The sequence below is a fragment of the Prionailurus bengalensis genome, chromosome A1 (genome assembly GCF_016509475.1).
Source record: "Prionailurus bengalensis isolate Pbe53 chromosome A1, Fcat_Pben_1.1_paternal_pri, whole genome shotgun sequence".
Taxonomy (NCBI): Eukaryota; Metazoa; Chordata; class Mammalia; order Carnivora; family Felidae; genus Prionailurus; species Prionailurus bengalensis.
Window position 1 is genome coordinate 25,298,170 of NC_057343.1, and position 17,695 is coordinate 25,315,864.

The following is a 17,695-nucleotide window of genomic DNA, read 5'->3' on the forward strand; positions in this document are numbered from 1 at the left end:
CGACAACTTCCCAAATCTGAACTATAAGCACGGAAGCCATTTTGAAACGTAATTTTTGGAGCCCGGGTTTACTCGACAATGTGATTTAACAGGAGTCTGAGATCTGCAGTCATTAGGTCTGTACGGAAGTCCCAGTTTGGCCCTTCGTAGCCGGCTAGCCTCTGGAAAATCCTTGGCACTCCAGTTTCTGTAGCTGTAGAAGAAACCATAATGGCTGCCTCATAGGTACTGAGAATCACAGGGATGAAAAGTGATTGGCAACTGCCTTTCCCTCACCTTCTGGACCTTACGCAAGGCTCAGAAATCTAGCTAGCATGAACGATGGACTAGGTGTGGGAATATTCCAGTCTCAAACTCTTATCTGTCCTAACAGTTTCCCATGAGCAAAATGGGTAAATTCCTTCTTTCCCTCACACCTGCCTCCTCACAGAGACCCATTACTAGCGAACGGAGATGATACTGAGAATCAGTCAGCTTACCTCAAGGACCCCTGTGATTCCTCAACTTTGTTGCAGACTGGAATCACTCCCACTGTCCAGTCATACCCAATACCACACAGCAGAGTTTGGGAACCTTGGCCCCATTCCCTCTATGGTCACCCGAGGGTTCCTTTCAACCTCTTGGCTCTACACTATGTCCAACTTTGAAATGGGAAGTCAAAGCCCAGGACACTAAATTTTGAGCCTCTGTAGCTCCCTCCCATAAGCCTAGTAGCCACCTGCCCACCACTTATATCCAACTAGGAGGTGTGAACTATGAGTAAGTAGCCGGCACCCAGGGATAGGGAGGTAAGCCTAGAGGTAGGGAAGGCACAGAGCACCCCTTCCCAAACTGGGAGAACAGCAGGGTGACATAAAAAGCGATTTCAAGATCGAGTAAAATTGAGCTATTCTGGGTTCACCAAAGTTAAGCAGATTTCTTCATTGCAGGACTTCTCAGATCCTTTAAGTTGGAGTGTGATTATGAATCTGCTGGAGAGGATCGTGGCAGCATTTCTCCCCATGGAAGCCCTCATTGTCTCAGAGCGTGTCAAGGACTAGTGTCTCAGAGAATATACTTTGAGAAACTTAGAGCAATGTTGGGGGTAGGGGGTGCGTGGCAGTACCTGGAGACAGACTTGGTTGTCACAACTAGGGATTGGGTAACTGTCACTGGCACCTGGAGGACAAAGGCCAGGGATGCTGAAAACCCCCCCCCACAACATGCAGGAGAGCCCCCCACGACTTACCAGCCCCAAATGTCAATAGCAGTGCAGTTGAACAGCCCTTGCCTTGAGTGCCCTCTTCTCCCACAGGCCATCCTCCATTGCCAGAACTTCAGAAATTGAAGGTGACGAGAGAAAAAGACAGACGGGAGAAAGAGGACAGGAGTAGGAGAAAAAAAGAAGGAAAAGGGGAGGGGGAGTGAAAAACAGACAATAAGGAAAGACGAGACTTGGGGGGGGGGGGTTCAAAAGAAGACAGATTCATGACTGCCAAAACGTGGAGGCAACCAAGATGTCCAAGGTGAATGAATAAACGGTGGTCCCTCCAGACAACGCGATATTCCTCAGCCCAGAAAGGAAATGAGCTACCAAGGCACCAAAAGGCATAGGGGAAACTTACACGCACTTTGCTAAACAAAAGAAGACACCCTGAAAAGGCTACGTGTTGTGGGTTTCCAATCTATGACATCTGGAAAGGGTAAAACTGTGGAGACAGTAAAAAGATCAGTGGTTGCCTGCGGTGCGGAGGGAGGGGTGAATGCGCAGAGCAGAGAGGATTGGGGGGGGGGGGCAGTGAAAATACTCTGGTACTATAATGATGGATACATGTCATTACCCATTTGTCCAAACGTACAGAATATACAACCCTGAGTGAGAACCACAATCTAAACCAGGAACTTCGGACAATAACGATGTGCTAATGCGCGTTCATGAGCTGGAAGGAGGCACCTCCCTGGAGGAGGATGTTGATAAGCAGGGGAGGGGGCTGGGCGTGCATGGGGTGGGGTGGGCAGGGGTATACAGGAACTCTCTGTACCTTCTGTTCACTTCTGCTGTGAACCCAAAACCGCCGGAAAAAGAAAGAAAAAGAAGCCAGAGCGGCACGCTGATGTTAACCGGCCGGCCTCCCCATGCTTTTATTGCTTCTCTGAGTTGAGGAAGAGGATAGCGCTGCTCTTCCGCGAGGGCCACCTGGTGGGGGGAGGCGGGGATGACGAATGGAAGGCAGGAGACGTTGTCTGGCTGGGTGTCACGTGCCCAGGGCTCCTGGGGGGGGGGGGGGGGGGGAGGGGGCCTCAGACCCTGCTGGGCTTCTTGGGGTCCTTGCTCTTGGCCGGCATGAAGGCGTAGAGCTCCTCGATGAGCATCTCCATCCGGGCGGTGACCTCGGTCACCGTGTCGATGACCAGCTTCTGCTGCAGCTTCAGCGTTTTGTTCTCCCACAGGGCCTTGTTCTCCTCCTGGAAGACGCGGTGCTCCTCGCGCAGCGCGTGCAGGGCCCTGTTCTCCTCCCGCAGCAGCCGGTTCTCCTCGCGGAGGACCTGCAGGTTCTGGTTCTCCTCCCGCAGGGCCTGCAGCGCCTGGTGCATCTCCCTCAGCAGCTCCAGGGACTGGCTCCCGTCAGCCAGGCCGGGGCCGGCCTTGCTCTCCTCGTCCCCGGAAGACCCGGACAGGTTGCTGACCATCTGGCGCAGGACGCGGAGGGTCTTGGAGTCGTCCTGGGGGGGCGAGGGCCCCTTCGACTCCTCGAAAGCGGAGGAGAGGCCTGTGCCCTGGTCCGGCAGCAGCCCGGGGCCGTGGAGCTCCTCGTGCGCCGAGGGGACCGCCGTGCTTTCCTCCCCGGGGCCCGCCTTCTCCTCCGCCGGGCCCCAGTAGGCCTTCCTCTGCTCCAGCCGCTGTCGCAGGGCCCTGTTCTCCTCCCTGAGGAGCTGCAGGCTGCTGTCCTCCTGGAGGCGGTGCATCTGCAAGGCCGCGTCCTTCGCCACCTCCAGGGCCGCGCTGTCCTTGTGCAGCAGCGGCGAGGCGGCCCTGCTCTCCTCCCGGCCCAGCGTGGCCTTGCGCTCCTCCCAGAAGACCTGCAGGATCCTGTTCTCCTTGCGGAGGGTCCTGTTCTCCTCGCGCAGCGCCTTGTTCTCCTCGCGCAGCGCCTTGTTCTCCTCCTGCAGCAGGTACTCCTTGGCGAGCCGCTTGTGGTGCAGCTTGTGGTGGAAAGAGGACGACGGAGAGAAGTACAGTTCTCTGTACAGGCGGCAGTTTTCGTTCACCCAGCGCCCGTCCTGGAAGACGAACATCTCGTCGCTGAGCTGCACTCGCGGAGGGTTGTAATCCAGCTCGAGGTCCGCCTGCGAGGTGGGGCGCTCCATGGGGTCCAAGGGCACGGAGGAGAAGCGATTCAGCGGGTAGGAGTGCTGGCTGGTCACTCTGCGGCTCAGCCTGGGCAGGGCGGCCTGCCTGGCGCAGCGCGGGCTGGGGTACAGGTTGTGGAGCCTCAGGAAAGGCTCGGCTGTGCCCCTCTGCGGGAGAGAGCGGGGAAGCCGAGAGTTAGTGAAGGAGCCGACGAGCCCGAGGCTGCTGGCCAGGTGAGAGGCCGGCTTACCCCCACGAGACACTCCGTCTGATAGTCCGGCCGGGCCACGGCGGACACGTTTGCATTTGGCTTCGCGGAGGCCTCGCAAGGAAATACAGCCGACCCCCTACTTGCAGCCGTTCTGGTCTGGAAAGTGACCGCGAACGCTGGATTCACGAGGGCCAGACCTTCGCCCCGGGTAGAAACGCAGGGTTCGGTTCCTGCCCGCCTCTAGTCACAGTTTTGTCAACCAACCGAGACATAACCTTGTATTTATGTGTATTACTGTTGAGAGACATCTTCTCTAGTATATGCACTATTGACTCGTTAACATTGAACTTTCAGCCAACAGCGCTGTCACTCATGCCAGAGCAAAGCTTATCTAACCCATGTTCTCTCTGTCAGGCACATCACACCTTCTTTCATTAAGGGGCACTGGACAGCCCTTGGGCAATGTGCTACGGGGCCATTTGAACTGTGCAATCATCCTCTACCCCCCCAAAGAGCACGAAAATGTCAAGAATGTGGCCCTAAATAAACTGTGAAAAGGGCACTATTTTACAGTGTGAGAGCTGAAACAAGAAGGCTCCTTGGGGGCGCCTCGGTGGCTCAGTCGGTTGAGCCTCCGACTTCGGCTCAGGTCATGATCTCACGGTCTGTGAGTTCCAGCCCCGCGTCAGGCTCTGTGCCCACGGCTCAGAGCCTGGAGCCTGTTTGGGATTCTGTGTCTCCCTCTCTCCCTGACCCTACCCCATTCGGGCTCTGTCTCTGTCTCAAAAAAAATAAATAAACGTTAAAAAAAAACTTAAAAAAAAAAAAAAAAGAAGAAGAAGGTTCCTTAGCTAGAATGTGTGTATCAGGTGACTTTAATTTTTTGCATTCTGTACATGTCTAAATGACCACCAAAGCGCCACAGGTATTGATTTGCTGGTTACAAACTTCAGCGAGTGGGCACATACACAAATAGAGAATCCATGAATAATGACCGTCACACGTATGTTGTGTAGGTGGAAGGGCATTCACTTGAAGTGCACCTGATATTTGGGTCCCCAGCCCCACGATTTGATCAGTGACAAGGATATGGCAAGTTCAGTTTCAGTTTCCACATTTTCAAGTTGGGGTAACTACATCTACTGCCTTTCCTCAGAGAGGTATTTTTAGGATTAAAAGAGAGAACGTGTGAAACCATTAACCGTGGGCTCTGGCACACTTCTGTCCCCTTAGTGGAGGAACACACGCTCTTCTCAGTCGCCCCCAGCTGCAGGTATGTCCCCACAATTGGCGTGGGCAAAGGGGCACCATGAATCACCCCGACAGACGCCCAAATCGTTACGTCCAAAACAGTGGTGCGGTCCACCAGCCGAGCCTTCTCCCTTGTCCCACCGAGGCTCGCCCTCCACTCTTAGCCACCCTGAGTCTATCCTTCCAGCCCTTTAACATCCGCTGACACAGTGTTAGGCTCAAAGCAGAGCCCAGATGGTAATTTTGGAAGAGAGGGGCACCATCACAGACCCATCACTGAGCAGTGAGAGTTCAATATGTGGTAACGAAGACAGCAAGGGACACCAAGGAATTCCCAAGGAGCGATTCATGCTGGTGGCCCACACACCTCAAGACCATCATGTCACAAAGGGGATCAGAGCCACAGAGCTTAAGTCCGATAATTGCACTTGCCAGTGTAGAATAATCGTCGGAGTGTGTCTTAAGTGCAGATTTCTGAGCTCCCTACTTGTAAGACTGATGCACTCAGTATGGGATATGGTCCAGGAAGCTCCATGTCTAACCAGCTCCCTCGAGGGATGCCAGCTGCGGGCACTCGGGACAGCTCGGAGCCAGGTAGGACGTGTCATTTGCCCAGGTGGGGGTTACACCAGGGTTAAAGGCCAACGTGCTAAGATTGGGGATCACAAGCATTCTCATCCTGGTTCTGTCACTGATGGGCGCTGTGAAATTGGAGATCACTTGCACCCTCTCTGAGATCCAGATTTTTTACTAGTAAAAAGGACTCAGACTCCCTGACCCCCTAGGCACCTTCCAACATATAAAGTCAGCTAAATGTGCCTGTAAAGTGGAAATAAAAGCACATGCCCTGTTTGGGTCACCACCCCGCTGTGAGATAACAATTGCAGACGTGTTTTTGAATGAGATAACAATTGCAGACGTGTTGAAACTGCTGAGCACCACAGAAATGTAAGGTGTTATCGACAAGAGTAGGTTTTGCTAATGACAGAATTCTGAGGTGTATTCAAAAAGTGGTGAACAGGTGGAATGTGTCCTGGAGAAGAGGTAACAATTGCAGCAATGAATTAAAAAAAAAAAAAAAAAAATCACGATAGCTACTTCTAAAGACACCCAAAGCATTTCACCTTAGTACATTGCAATGCTCTCCAAATATCAAGTCCTCATTTCTCAGGCTATTTTCACAATTTTACAGATAGAGAAGATAGAAAACAAGTCAGGTTATCTGCATTATGTCTTCGGGCGTAGAGAGAAATATAATTTGCACGGTGTATAATGTTGGCTGGAATTCTTCAAGACCCAGAGAGCTAGATAAATAGAAGGCACAGTTCTATGCCATTAACTTTGCAATAAGCACATGTCATTAACTTTGTAAGGATGTGCTTAATCTTCTAGATAGTGAGGGTGCAGGGACATTCTGCAATCAGAACCTTATTTCCTTTAAAGAAATCCAGCCTCCGTGGTTTTCGTATTTCCCAACTGGGAAAGCACAGTCGCTCTTGTGGCCGAAGCTGAGACCAGAATGAACTTCACCGTGGGCAGTACGGCCCGTTTCCTTGTCGGTTTAAGGTCCCTTGACCCTAGATTTCTGGGACGATTGGCCACCGTCACTAAGGAATGGATCTTGAGAGGTCCTCTCCAGCCAACGGGGGCCTCCATCACAGCAGGATCCTGTTCTAGGACACATTATTACGGGAATTGTGGTTGTAGTCAACAGCGTATATCCCAGTCTTGAGAAGAAAACAAACACTGAGCTCCAGTTTTGTGTTAGGCCCTGAGCTGAGCATTCTGCCCACCGAATTAACTTCACCCTCGCAACACTGACTTACTAAAGTGTTGTCGTAATTGCCATTTTACAGATGGAGGAGTAAACTCAAGACTCTAAGTTAAATGAACGGGGCCGGTTTACCCACGAGGTCACAAATCCAGTCCTGGCTGCCCGAACGTGTATGGGTGAAACACACACACATAGGAAATCGCCAAGGATTTATCAAAGCACTGGCAGTAGTTACGGGGGTGAAGATCGTTTTTTTGTTAACTTCTTTTTTTTTTTAATTTTTTTACCGTTTTTATTTATTTTTTGAGAGAGAGAGAGAGAGACAGAACGCGAGCGGGGGAGGGGCAGAGAGAGAGGGAGGGAGTCACAGAATCGGAAGCAGGCTCCAGGCTCTGAGCTGTCAGCACAGAGCCCGACGCGGGGCTCAAACCCACAGGCCGTGAGATCATGACCGGAGCCGAAGTCGGTCGTTCAACCGACGGAGCCAGCCAGGCGCCCCTGTTAACTTCTTATTATGGAAAATTTCAAACATATACAAAAAGAGAAGAGCCCGATAAATGTCCACATACCCCTCCCCCAGCCTCACAAGGCCAGGCCACACTTGTTTCATCTGTACGTCCACCCAACTTCACAACCACCCCCACCCCGCCACTGGGTTATTTTAAAGCAAAGTGTAGACATCCTGTTATTTTACCTATAAATACGTGAATGTGCGTCTTTTTAACAAACCATCAATACCATTATTATCCCTTTAAAATTTAATACTGGGGGCGCCTGGGTGGCCCAGTTGGTTAAGCGTCTGACTCCTGATTTCAGCTTCATGATCTCTCAGTTCATGAGGTCGAGCCCCACATTGGGCTCTGCACCAACAGTGAGGAGGCTTCTTGGGATTCTCTCTCTCTCTCTTTCTCTCTCTGTCCCTCCTCTGCTTGTGCTGTCTCTCGCTCTCTCTCAAAAATAAATAGATGTTTCAAATACAATACATTTAACACTAATCACTTAATATCAGCAAATACTGAGTCAGGGTTCAGATGCCCCCAGTTGTCTTTATTTTCTGATCGGTTTCAATCAGAGATACGCGTCTTCATCCAACCAAACGCCCGAAAAGGAATCACTAGCCCTTTATCCTGTTTATCACTGTTCAGAGTATCCATGATGGTTGTTAAATCATCATATCCAGCCTTTATTCTGCCTGGGCTCCCCCAGGAACGTCTGACTGCTCCCTCAGCAGAAATGCACTAAATAAAACCTTAATGTGTAGGTGGTGGATCCCTAGCTGTGAACAGTCTGGATATTTGGGCCCTTATCCCTGTGCATGCCATCAGGTGCCTCTTACCCTCTGACCTTGGTTTTCACATCTGTACAACGGGGATCAGTGACATCACCTCTTGGTCTAACTTTCCCTGGCCCAGTGATGGATCCGTGTTTGTAATGGGCACCGCCATAGCCCCAGCTGTCCTTTTTACCAACCAACCTTAACATCTTGTCCCCTCCTTTAAATGGCCAGCGCTTCCCACGCAGACCTTGTGCCTTCTCTGTTACACGCCCGCAGCACCCGATCCAGAAAATGTTGATAGACTAATAGGTCCCCATGACTTCCTTCCCCAGGAAACCAAATCCTCCTCTCATGACTGAGTCCTGTATCTTCCCTCCTATTCCCAGACAGAATCAAGGAGGAGGTCAAGGCCAGTGTTGCCTCATGGCCTGCTGTCTTAGATACAACACAAAAACGTTTAACAACGTTTAATAGTCATGTATTTATTTTAATGGCTATTGGAAGAACATACCTATTTTATCAAGCTCACAATCCTATGGATAGTACTAAGATGAGGCTAAAGCAAGTCAGCACCTTCCCCTGCAAGTAAGAAGATTTGAGGAAAAATACCAAATAGGCAGGCATTTCAGAGACGCCAAGAACCCCGATTAAACTTTGAGAAAACGTTAAGACCAAACAAATTCTTTCTTCCGCAATTCCAGTCAGACCTAGCTGGATTTGGTCCGTAAAGAAAGGCTCCCTCTTGGCCTTATGAAAACAAGGTCACCTCGCCCTAAATATATTTCTACTCTGAATGTTCTTGTAACAATTCTTCATCCACATTTATGTTGATTAATCAGCTAACATTAATCGGGCATCTAGTCTCAGACCCCACCCGCCTCCAAGGAACTTCCAGTCAGTTTGAAAATTCAGTGAATGGTACCAACTATCGCTGGGTGCAAATGAGGGCAGTCAAAGAGGAGCATACGTTAATGCAGGCTGTAAGATGTGGGGATCAAGGGACCGGGTATCACAAAACCCAAAGAGTCCCGGCTCTACGCCGTCTGGGTGCGTGACCTGTACAAAATCGTTTCATTTCTGTGCCGACATTTCCATATCCAGAAAATGTGGGTGCTAACACGATTCAGAGCCACGCTGGGTTTCTACAATGACCAGCTGTAGAGGGTGCCATTCACAACTGTTGTTGCCATGCACAACCTGTACCCCCATCCACGGCAACCTCACTGACATCTGACCTGTTTCAGGGAGTTTGTTGTAGAGTTCAGCAATGAAGGGACAACGTGTGACATTTTCTTTGTTTACAGAGAGCGACCGAGACGATGACTGCAAATTCAAAAAGACAAGTTGCTAAGATTTCCTTAGCGGAAGATTTCTAGAACAAGGAAAAGGAAATAGCACTTACTGAATGAGTATTATGTGAGGATAGGCTAGTTGATTTCCATATTCATGTGTAATGTCTTACAGAGAAGAACTATCAACTATATCATGTTTTATATAAAATCACAGAGCCAGCAAGGGGCAAGAGGCAGGGTTTAAAACAGGATATCTGACTCCAAACCACATACTTACTCTTGCTGTTCACAGGGCCCAGATGTTTTACTTCGCATGTGTTGGTATCATTACTTTTCAGAGCTTCTCTTCTGCCCTGTCCCATTTCCCGCCCCAGAGAGATAAATTACAGTTCTCTGAGGGCAGTGGCCTATCCCCGCCCCCCTTTTTTTGACATGCCTAGACATGGAAACTAGAACAGCACGCTTCCCTTACAGCGGAGGTATAATGAGTCCTTGCGGGTGAACTAATCCACCGAAATGCACTCAAAAGTAAGAAGGCGATCAGATTGAACCCCATGAACCTGTCGTCACTTTCGGCCTGCCAAAGTGGTGATTTCATTTGTCTTTGTATAGCTAGCGTCTTTGGTGAAGCCCTATCTTCATTTCGATTCATATTTGTAAACTGCACAGCTGTGACCGTGCGATGGCCCATCTCTAGCAGTGGGGTTTTCCCCTGTGAATTCCGCAAAACCCCAGGTCAATCCGTGTAGCCCTTAAAGGGGGCTGGCCCCTGCACGCGAGCATGCTGGTTTTCCTGTCACCATCTTGAACATATAATCCAATGAGGGTAGCGGCCCCGAATTCCTAGTGGCTTTGGGTTCAAAAGTCCCATCTTTGAGTGCTCTTGAGAGAGTCACTTAGCTTCTCTGAATGTCACCTCTAAAATGAACCTAAACGTAACTGCTCTGCCTGCTTCCTGGTGTGAAAGGCCAAGGAAGTGGGAGACAAGCAGTCATAAGGACCAAACAGGTGGCCCGTTCTGCCGGTGAGGCTTGAATGTTCCTGGCCTAAAGCACTATAGCAAATGCCGAATGTATTTCTTTACCAAAGTTTGGGCTTTCCGAGGAGCGAGCGTCTGAGCTAAGCAAACACATGAGGAACAAAACCCCAGGACGACTCAGCCCATGTTTGAAGCCAGCCCCTTCTCAGTAGGTCTCCACAGCCAGGGGTATCACTAGTTGGGTATCATGGACGAAACTGATCTGCGCTTGATGTCCTTGAGGTCCGCCGAGAGGTCTGGGCCTTTCAGAACTCTGAAAGGTTCTTCTAAGTCTGGGAGGTAGAGCCTATGGCAGCATGATTCTAGTCCCCAGAGCAGCCATGACCAACATTTCCCATGAAGGAGAGACTGTCTCTTCCCTAATCTATGGGAAATGTCCTCCGGTATGGATACAGACCCAGAAGGGGAAAGAGGAGAAGTGTGGCTTCTCCTTGAAAGGATGGATGCGGGAAGGGGAATACAGTTGGCCGTGGGGCTCATCAGACCTTTCCATCACCTTGTGAGGAAGACAACCGAGAGACTCTGCCCTCAGGAGCACCATGCTCCCAGTTGAGACCTAAGACGCCTTAGTGCCAGGGGTCCAGAAAGGGTCCTGGGCACAGACATCTCTCTCACAGAGCCTGAATCCCACCTGCGAATGGAAATTCCTCCGTAGCATCAGACCTGGTCCTCTCCCCGGCATCTCCTTTTTATTTAATTTTTTTCAGTGTTTATTTATTTTTGAGAGAGAGACAGATGGGGGAGGGGCAGAGCACGAGGGAGACACAGAATCCGAAGCAGGCTCCAGGCTCTGAGCCATCAGCACAGAGCCCAATACAAGGCTCGAACCCACAAACCATGAGATCATGACCTGAGCCGAAGCTGGACACTTAAACTGCTGAGCTGCCCAGGCAACCCCAGCATCTCCTTTGTCAATGCAAGTGGTCTTGCAAGGAAAATGCTTGAAATCACCAACCACTGAGTGCCTTTGTCAGATCACTGGCCTCCAGCAAACGGAGAACATGGAGGAAGAATGGCCAATAGGAAGGTGAGGGGCGGGGGGGTGGGGGGAGGGCAGGGAACAAATGGGGAGATCCATGGAGTTTCTAAGGACCAGGACTCTCTGAGTGGGACTTTCCAGGGTGTAGTGTCTGAGGTTGGTGGCCTTCCATCTAAAGCGTTTGGGGAGGACTGGACAGTAACTAGGCAGGTGTAGCTGACGTAGTCTAGAGTGCTCTCTGCTCCTGGAAAACTACGGCTACCACAGACCAGAAGAGGCGTTCAAATGCCCCAGCAGACTCAAAACCTATTGACCAGGTTTTTTTAAACACCTACTTTCCCAGCATTATTGAGGGTTACAGCAAAGAACATTGGCCATCTGAGGTATTTTTCAGGTACGTGAAGCTGAGATCCCTAGGATGCCGAAAGGAAGAGCTGGGTATGCTGCTAATTTTCAGATGCAGGGGCAAGGGCCGAGTGTCATCACACTGTGAAATTAACTCAGCTGCCTAGTACCCCGATACGGCCGACGTTGGTTTTAATAAATGCTAACAGGTAAGAGGATGATTCCCAGGCCCATGTGATCGATTTTGAGAGAATTACACAGTTGACAGCAATAAGGAAAAGATGCCATCATAGGTGATCAAATAAATGTCAGCAAATTGTTTAACATGCAATCAATCTCCTGAGATCTTCCTCCTAAAAGTTACTCAAATGGGGAGAGATGTGGGTATTGTGGGCAGATTCCATAGCTCCCTGTTCTTGAAGAACAAGCCCTAACAAAGGAGAATGGGAACAGGAGGCTTGCGTGGGGCACCGGAGGGTGCTGTTGGAGCTCCATCTGGTCTGGTGTAGACCCTTCGTTAATGACCCAGCCATAAACAATGCCTTCACGAGACGCACTGCTAGCACTCATTGGGGAAATAAGGAAGCCCGCGAGAATGGAATCGTTATGTGCAAAGGGAACCAGGTCAGCTGGCTCGGGCAGGAAATAGCACTGATGGCTGGCAAGTTAATGCGCTGTTGGGAAATAGATCAGAAAACACAAATATTTAATGTGAGAAGAAAAACTGGAAATCAATAAGACCTGAAAAGACCTGAGGGTGAGAACAAATAGTGAACCACCGGCACTTGCCGGGTAATTGAGAAGCCCAAATGCCCAACACGATTGGGAGGCCCGAGGCACTTTCTGGAGACACAGAGCTGCTGTCACAATTCCTTTCTAAACAAGACGGACCGGATCCCAGAATAAAGCAGCAGTGTGGCTGACACCCTCAGGGAGCTGAGGACAAGCAGTTGGGATGCAAAGAGAGGAGGTGCTATTTCCTAAGAGCGAGAGAGGAAACAGGGAGCTGAGAAGCGGCCAGGCCCAGCCTGGTGGCACATGCCTGGCGTGTGACCGAGTGAGAGTGGGCACTGGCCTGGGCTCAAAGCCCCTAACTCTAGCTCTGCCGTTACCAAAGGGGCGGCTGTGGTTCCCGGCTCCCACGCCTGTACAATCCATACCTCACACTCGCACGGCCTAGTGCCTGCCACACAATCGAATCAGCGCTCGGTCGATATGGCCCCAGAACAAGCTTGAGCCTCCTTAAGCCACACACCCCCCCCCCCCCAGTTTTATTCCCCTTCTCTGCTCCTTCACGCTGGCCTGTTTCTGGGAGCTAAGCAGGAAGAGTTACGTCAGGTGTAGATTTAAGACTTTTTGCAACCTCTCCATCACGTGAGCCCGATTTCAGATCCTATTCCTGCCCCCACCCCCAGGTTGGCACCCTCTTCCCGTCCCTTAGTGATGCAGAGAGTGATTTACGTGGGCTGTGAACAAACCAAAGGAGCAAACCCACTCTCGGGGGGAGCAGTGGTCAGCAGAACTACATGGCATTTCAGTGGAAAGAATCAGACCTAAAACAAGTTCCTAAGAGCCGTAGGAACCCTACGGGGAAACCATGCCGTCTGATGACCAGGACGAAGTTTTGTATTCTAAGCTTCATGAGCTGAAACTGATGAAGTGGCTGCCCATTACAAAGTTATAAGGACAGACTCCTGGGTGGCTCAGTCGGTTAAGCGACTCAGGTCATGATCTCACAGTTCATGAGTTCGAGCCCCGCGTCAGGCTCTATGCTGACAGCTCAGAGCCTCGACTCTGCTTTGGATTCTGTGTCTCCCTCTCTTTCTGCCTCTCCCCCGCTCATTCTCTCTCTCTCTCTCTCTCTCTCTCTCTCTCTCTCTCAAAAATAAGCATTTTAAAATTAAAAAAAAATAAAGTTATAAGGATAACTTGAAAACAAATAGCTGGGATGTTTTTGTGTCCTGTTTCTCCCTCCTGCTGAACATACTTGCCTACATTGTTACCTGTTGAAAGAATGCTGAAGGTTTTCTTTCTAATCCTATTCTTCTGAAAATCCTTGAGATGGCTTTATTTTTTTTTTTTTTAACGTTTTTATTTACTTTTGAGACAGAGAGAGACAGAGCATGAACAGGGGAGGGGCAGAGAGAGAGGGAGACACAGAATCTGAAGCAGGCTCCAGGCTCTGACCTGTCAGCCCAGAGCCCGATGCAGGGCTCGAACTCACAGACTGTGAGATCACGGCCTGAGCTGAAGTCGGACGCTTAACCAACTGAGCCACCCAGGCGCCCCAAGACGGCTTTAGAAAACGTATGTATAATTTTACTATATATAATTATATAGTTTATATTATATATGTAATTTTACATTAAATATGTTATATGTATATATACATATTAGCTATGTATTTATATCTATATATATCTATATAGGTATCTATATATAGTATATATATCTAGATAGATATATCTATAGCTATCTATATCTATCTATCCATATCTATCTATTTAGATAGATATATCTATATATATATCTGGATAGAGATAGATAGATAGATAGATAGATAGATAATGATGCTCACTGATGATCGATCCTGTCCCTACACATCCCCGTATGTAGCTTTCCGGTAGTTACCTCTGCACTGGATTCCTCCACCCTACATTTCAGCCCCTCCGGTTGCACGGCCATCATCTTCCAACAGGCCCTCAGGTGACTCTGAAGAAGTAAGGCTGCCCCCTTTGTGACATAGCAGCAGTGGAAACAATCCAGTCAGGAGAACCCCACCAAGGAAATGGCTGCTTAGCAGGAGGAGACCTCAGACTCTCCAGCCTGCCAACACTTCACTCATTCATTGGCCTCCGTCCTGAGTCCCCCTTCCACCCTACCTTTGGTATGCGGCAGGCCCCGATTCTCTGGGCATCTCCAAAGCACCATGTACCTTTTGGCCCGCGTCCTAGCTTTTCTGCTTAACGGATTCGGTCGTGTGAATTTGGTTCCAGGTCCCAGTGCTCGTTCGCCCCCACCCCACCCGACCCCAGAATTCCAGGGTGGTTGTACAACAGCGAGCCCCAAAAGATCGAAGTCTGAGAAGAAGGGCTTATTCCAGAGCGTCATGGAAACTTTAAGTGTTATGATGACTGGAAGGTCTTACCAGGTCGCCAAACCCGCCTTCCTCATTTGAGGGATGACAAGCCCAAGACCCAGAGTGGCTAAGCAACCGCCCCCGCCCCCCCCCCCCACCGCCACTGCCCGGCACACGGCTGGTTGGCAGCTTGAATCTGAGGCCTTGACCATGCTGCTTATCCTATATATCTTGCCAAAGTTTGGAAAGGGGTGAGTTGTTCTGGCTACAGCTAAGTTACACCCTTCTGTGAATATCCCTACCTGAGGGAGAACCACGTTGATGGGAATTTCTAGGCTTTCAGACCTGGTATCTCTTTTTCTTGTAAAATTTGGCCTTGAGTGCTGTGGAAAAGAGAAAATAAGATGTCTGCTTCCTAGCCCGTCCTCTGAGCCTCAGTTGCTCACCTGAAAAGCAAGAGACTTTCTACTCACTTAGCCCCTCTCGTCACTTATGTACATTATGAAAATCTGAGTCTGAAAGCATATGAAGATGGCATCTGATAAGATGTGATTTTAAGAAATTAAGGAGCGCCTCGGTGGCACAGTCGGTTAAGCGTCCGACTTCAGCCAGGTCACGATCTCGCGGTCCGGGAGTTCGAGCCCCGCGTCGGGCTCTGGGCTGATGGCTCAGAGCCTGGAGCCTGTTTCCGATTCTGTGTCTCCCTCTCTCTCTGCCCCTCCCCCGTTCATGCTCTGTCTCTCTCTGTCCCAAAAATAAAGAAATGCTTTAAAAAAAAAAAAGAAGAAAAGAAAGAAATTAAGACACATTGGGGTCAAGGGCCGCCAAAAAGTCTTAGGAGCAGAGATGCCCAAACCTATTACCTTTGCTAAGATTATTACTTCTACCTCAAGTAAAAAGCCATAGCAGTGTTAGGTGCCGGGTATAGGTCCTGTGCAGGAGTTGGTCACCAAAACACTCAGAACATTCCAGAGGTGACATCATAAAACAATATGGTGTTTTTCAGGGCTCATGGTCTCTCTGAGTATCACAGGTGGGAATGAGGCATCTAACAGTCAGAAGGAGCTCACCCTGGTTGTGTCCAGCTTACTGATCAAGGTGAGTGTGACACACAATAATCCAAACGCCAGCCCCCTGTTTGGTCATCCTATTCACCTCCCCACTGCCCAGATGGGCCGAGAGCCCTATCCTCTCTCTAAAGGTAGCATCTTCTACTTGGAGTTGTATCACTCAAGAAGGAAGACAGCAAAACTGAACTCATTCTAGACCAAAGGAAGATATGTAGCCTGAGATATTTTCTGCCACCAACCAATTCTCCAATTCTTTGAGGCCAACTGGCTGTCCTAAATTCAATTCAATTCTGACACATTCTACCTGGAGTTGGTGTCAGATCACCTAAGTCGAAGGGCTCAGTCCCACAAGACAGCCCCCACTTCAGACACCAGTTGTAACTCCCAGGCCACCAGTGCTTCTGACTGACCAGCTATGAATTGGGGGTTCCCACCACCCCCTGCTCAGGTTCAGTAATCTGCCAGGATAGCTAACAGAACTCAGGAAAACACTTTATTTACCATTAGTTTTATTATAAAAGATACAGCTCAGGAATAGCCAAATGGAAGATGCTTAGGGCAAGGTATGGGGGGAGAAGGACACGGAGCTTCCATACCCTTGCAGAGGACATCACCCTCCCAGCTCCTCCGTGTGTTCACCAACCCAGAAGCTCTCCTAACCCTATCGTTTAAGGGTTTGTATAGAGGATTCATTACCTGGCAGTGGTTGATTAAGTCGTTGGCCTTTGGTGATTGAAAATTTCCATCCCAACCCCTCCCTTTCCCGGGGGTAGAGGGATGCTGAAAGTTACAACCCTCCAATCACATGATTGCACATGGTTGATTCCTCTGGCAATCAGTGTCCATCCTGAAGCCATCTAAGGGCCACCAAGAGTCCCTTCATTACCATAAACTCAGATGTGTCTCAGACGGGCACCTTATGAATAATAAAAGGCACTTCTACCACTCGGGAAATTCCCAGGGTTTTAGGACCTCTGTGCCAGGAACTGGGAACAAAACCCAAGACCACAGTGTTGACGTCCAGGCTTCATGAAAGGGGTAGCCCGGCCCCCTGGCCGCAATTCTGTCAAGTCATTTGCCTCTACAGACTATTAGTGGGAGCCTTCTTGTGTCCCTTAAGCCTCTTATTAGGCAGAGAGCTCCAATGGCACTACTATGCCATGTTTGGGGGAAAGAACAGTGGACCAGGGTCAGCAGATCCAGGGACACCGTAACTGCCCACTGGAATCTTCCACACCCAGATTACAAGCAAGCCTTGCTTTAAGAAAATCCAATGTACAAAAATTCAAAGATATATGTATGGAAAAAACAAGAAGGTAATTAATCACATTATCAAAGAATTGACTGCTCACCTCCAATAGGTTCAGATGAGCGCCTTCCTCCCACAGGAGGCACTTCTAAGGCCAAGGAACACGAGCTCTGCCCCGTAAGGTTCTTCACGGACAAAGAAACCGGCTAGCAAGCCTGATGTGTTTTTTTTTTTTTTTTTTTTTTAATTTTTTTTTTTTCAACATTTATTTATTTTTGGGACAGAGAGAGACAGAGCATGAACGGGGGAGGGGCAGAGAGAGAGGGAGACACAGAATCGGAAACAGGCTCCAGACTCTGAGCCATCAGCCCAGAGCCTGACGCGGGGCTCGAACTCACGGACCGCGAGATCGTGACCTGGCTGAAGTCGGACGCTTAACCGACTGCGCCACCCAGGCGCCCCAAGCCTGATGTGTTTAATTACTATTATATATGTGCATATAAGAAATTATTCACATTTGTTAGTATTTTTATTTTAAAGGGAGGAACTTCTCTAAGTGATTCTTTTTTAATGTAATTTTCTAATTGTGGTCATAAACGCCCCACCCCATTTAAGTTCCTCTTGGCTTTGTACAGTGATTCCCCCAGATTATACCCATGATCTCAGGGGAAACTGAGGGTATGGTTCATTCCTAGAAGGGAAGTCTTGCTGTCGGATGATCACGAAAACTCCCAGGGTCCAGATAATGGTGGAAATCCTCCCTTTTCCCATTTCAGTGCCAAGTGGCCCAGTGGAGTCC

At 49.5% G+C, this 17,695-nt stretch overlaps 1 protein-coding gene across 4 annotated transcripts; it reads right to left on the reverse strand.

Annotated features, from left to right (window-relative positions):
* Positions 1–2,092: 2,092 nt before the first annotated feature.
* On the reverse strand, positions 2,093–15,651 carry CBY2 (chibby family member 2). Of its 4 annotated transcripts, none has more exons than XM_043579001.1 (3): positions 15,485–15,651; positions 14,880–14,961; positions 2,093–3,498 (listed from the first exon to the last, which is right to left on the reverse strand). In XM_043579001.1, the coding sequence occupies exons 1-3, from the start codon at positions 15,559–15,561 to the stop codon at positions 2,281–2,283; spliced, it is 1,377 nt and encodes a 458-aa protein (XP_043434936.1). In that variant the 5' UTR covers positions 15,562–15,651; the 3' UTR covers positions 2,093–2,280. The 4 variants fall into 4 exon arrangements, with proteins under 4 accessions (XP_043434936.1, XP_043434930.1, XP_043434927.1 ...); XM_043578995.1 differs by lacking the exons at positions 14,880–14,961; positions 15,485–15,651 and adding exons at positions 9,079–9,166; positions 14,130–14,197; XM_043578992.1 differs by lacking the exons at positions 14,880–14,961; positions 15,485–15,651 and adding an exon at positions 14,130–14,235.
* Positions 15,652–17,695: the final 2,044 nt, after the last annotated feature.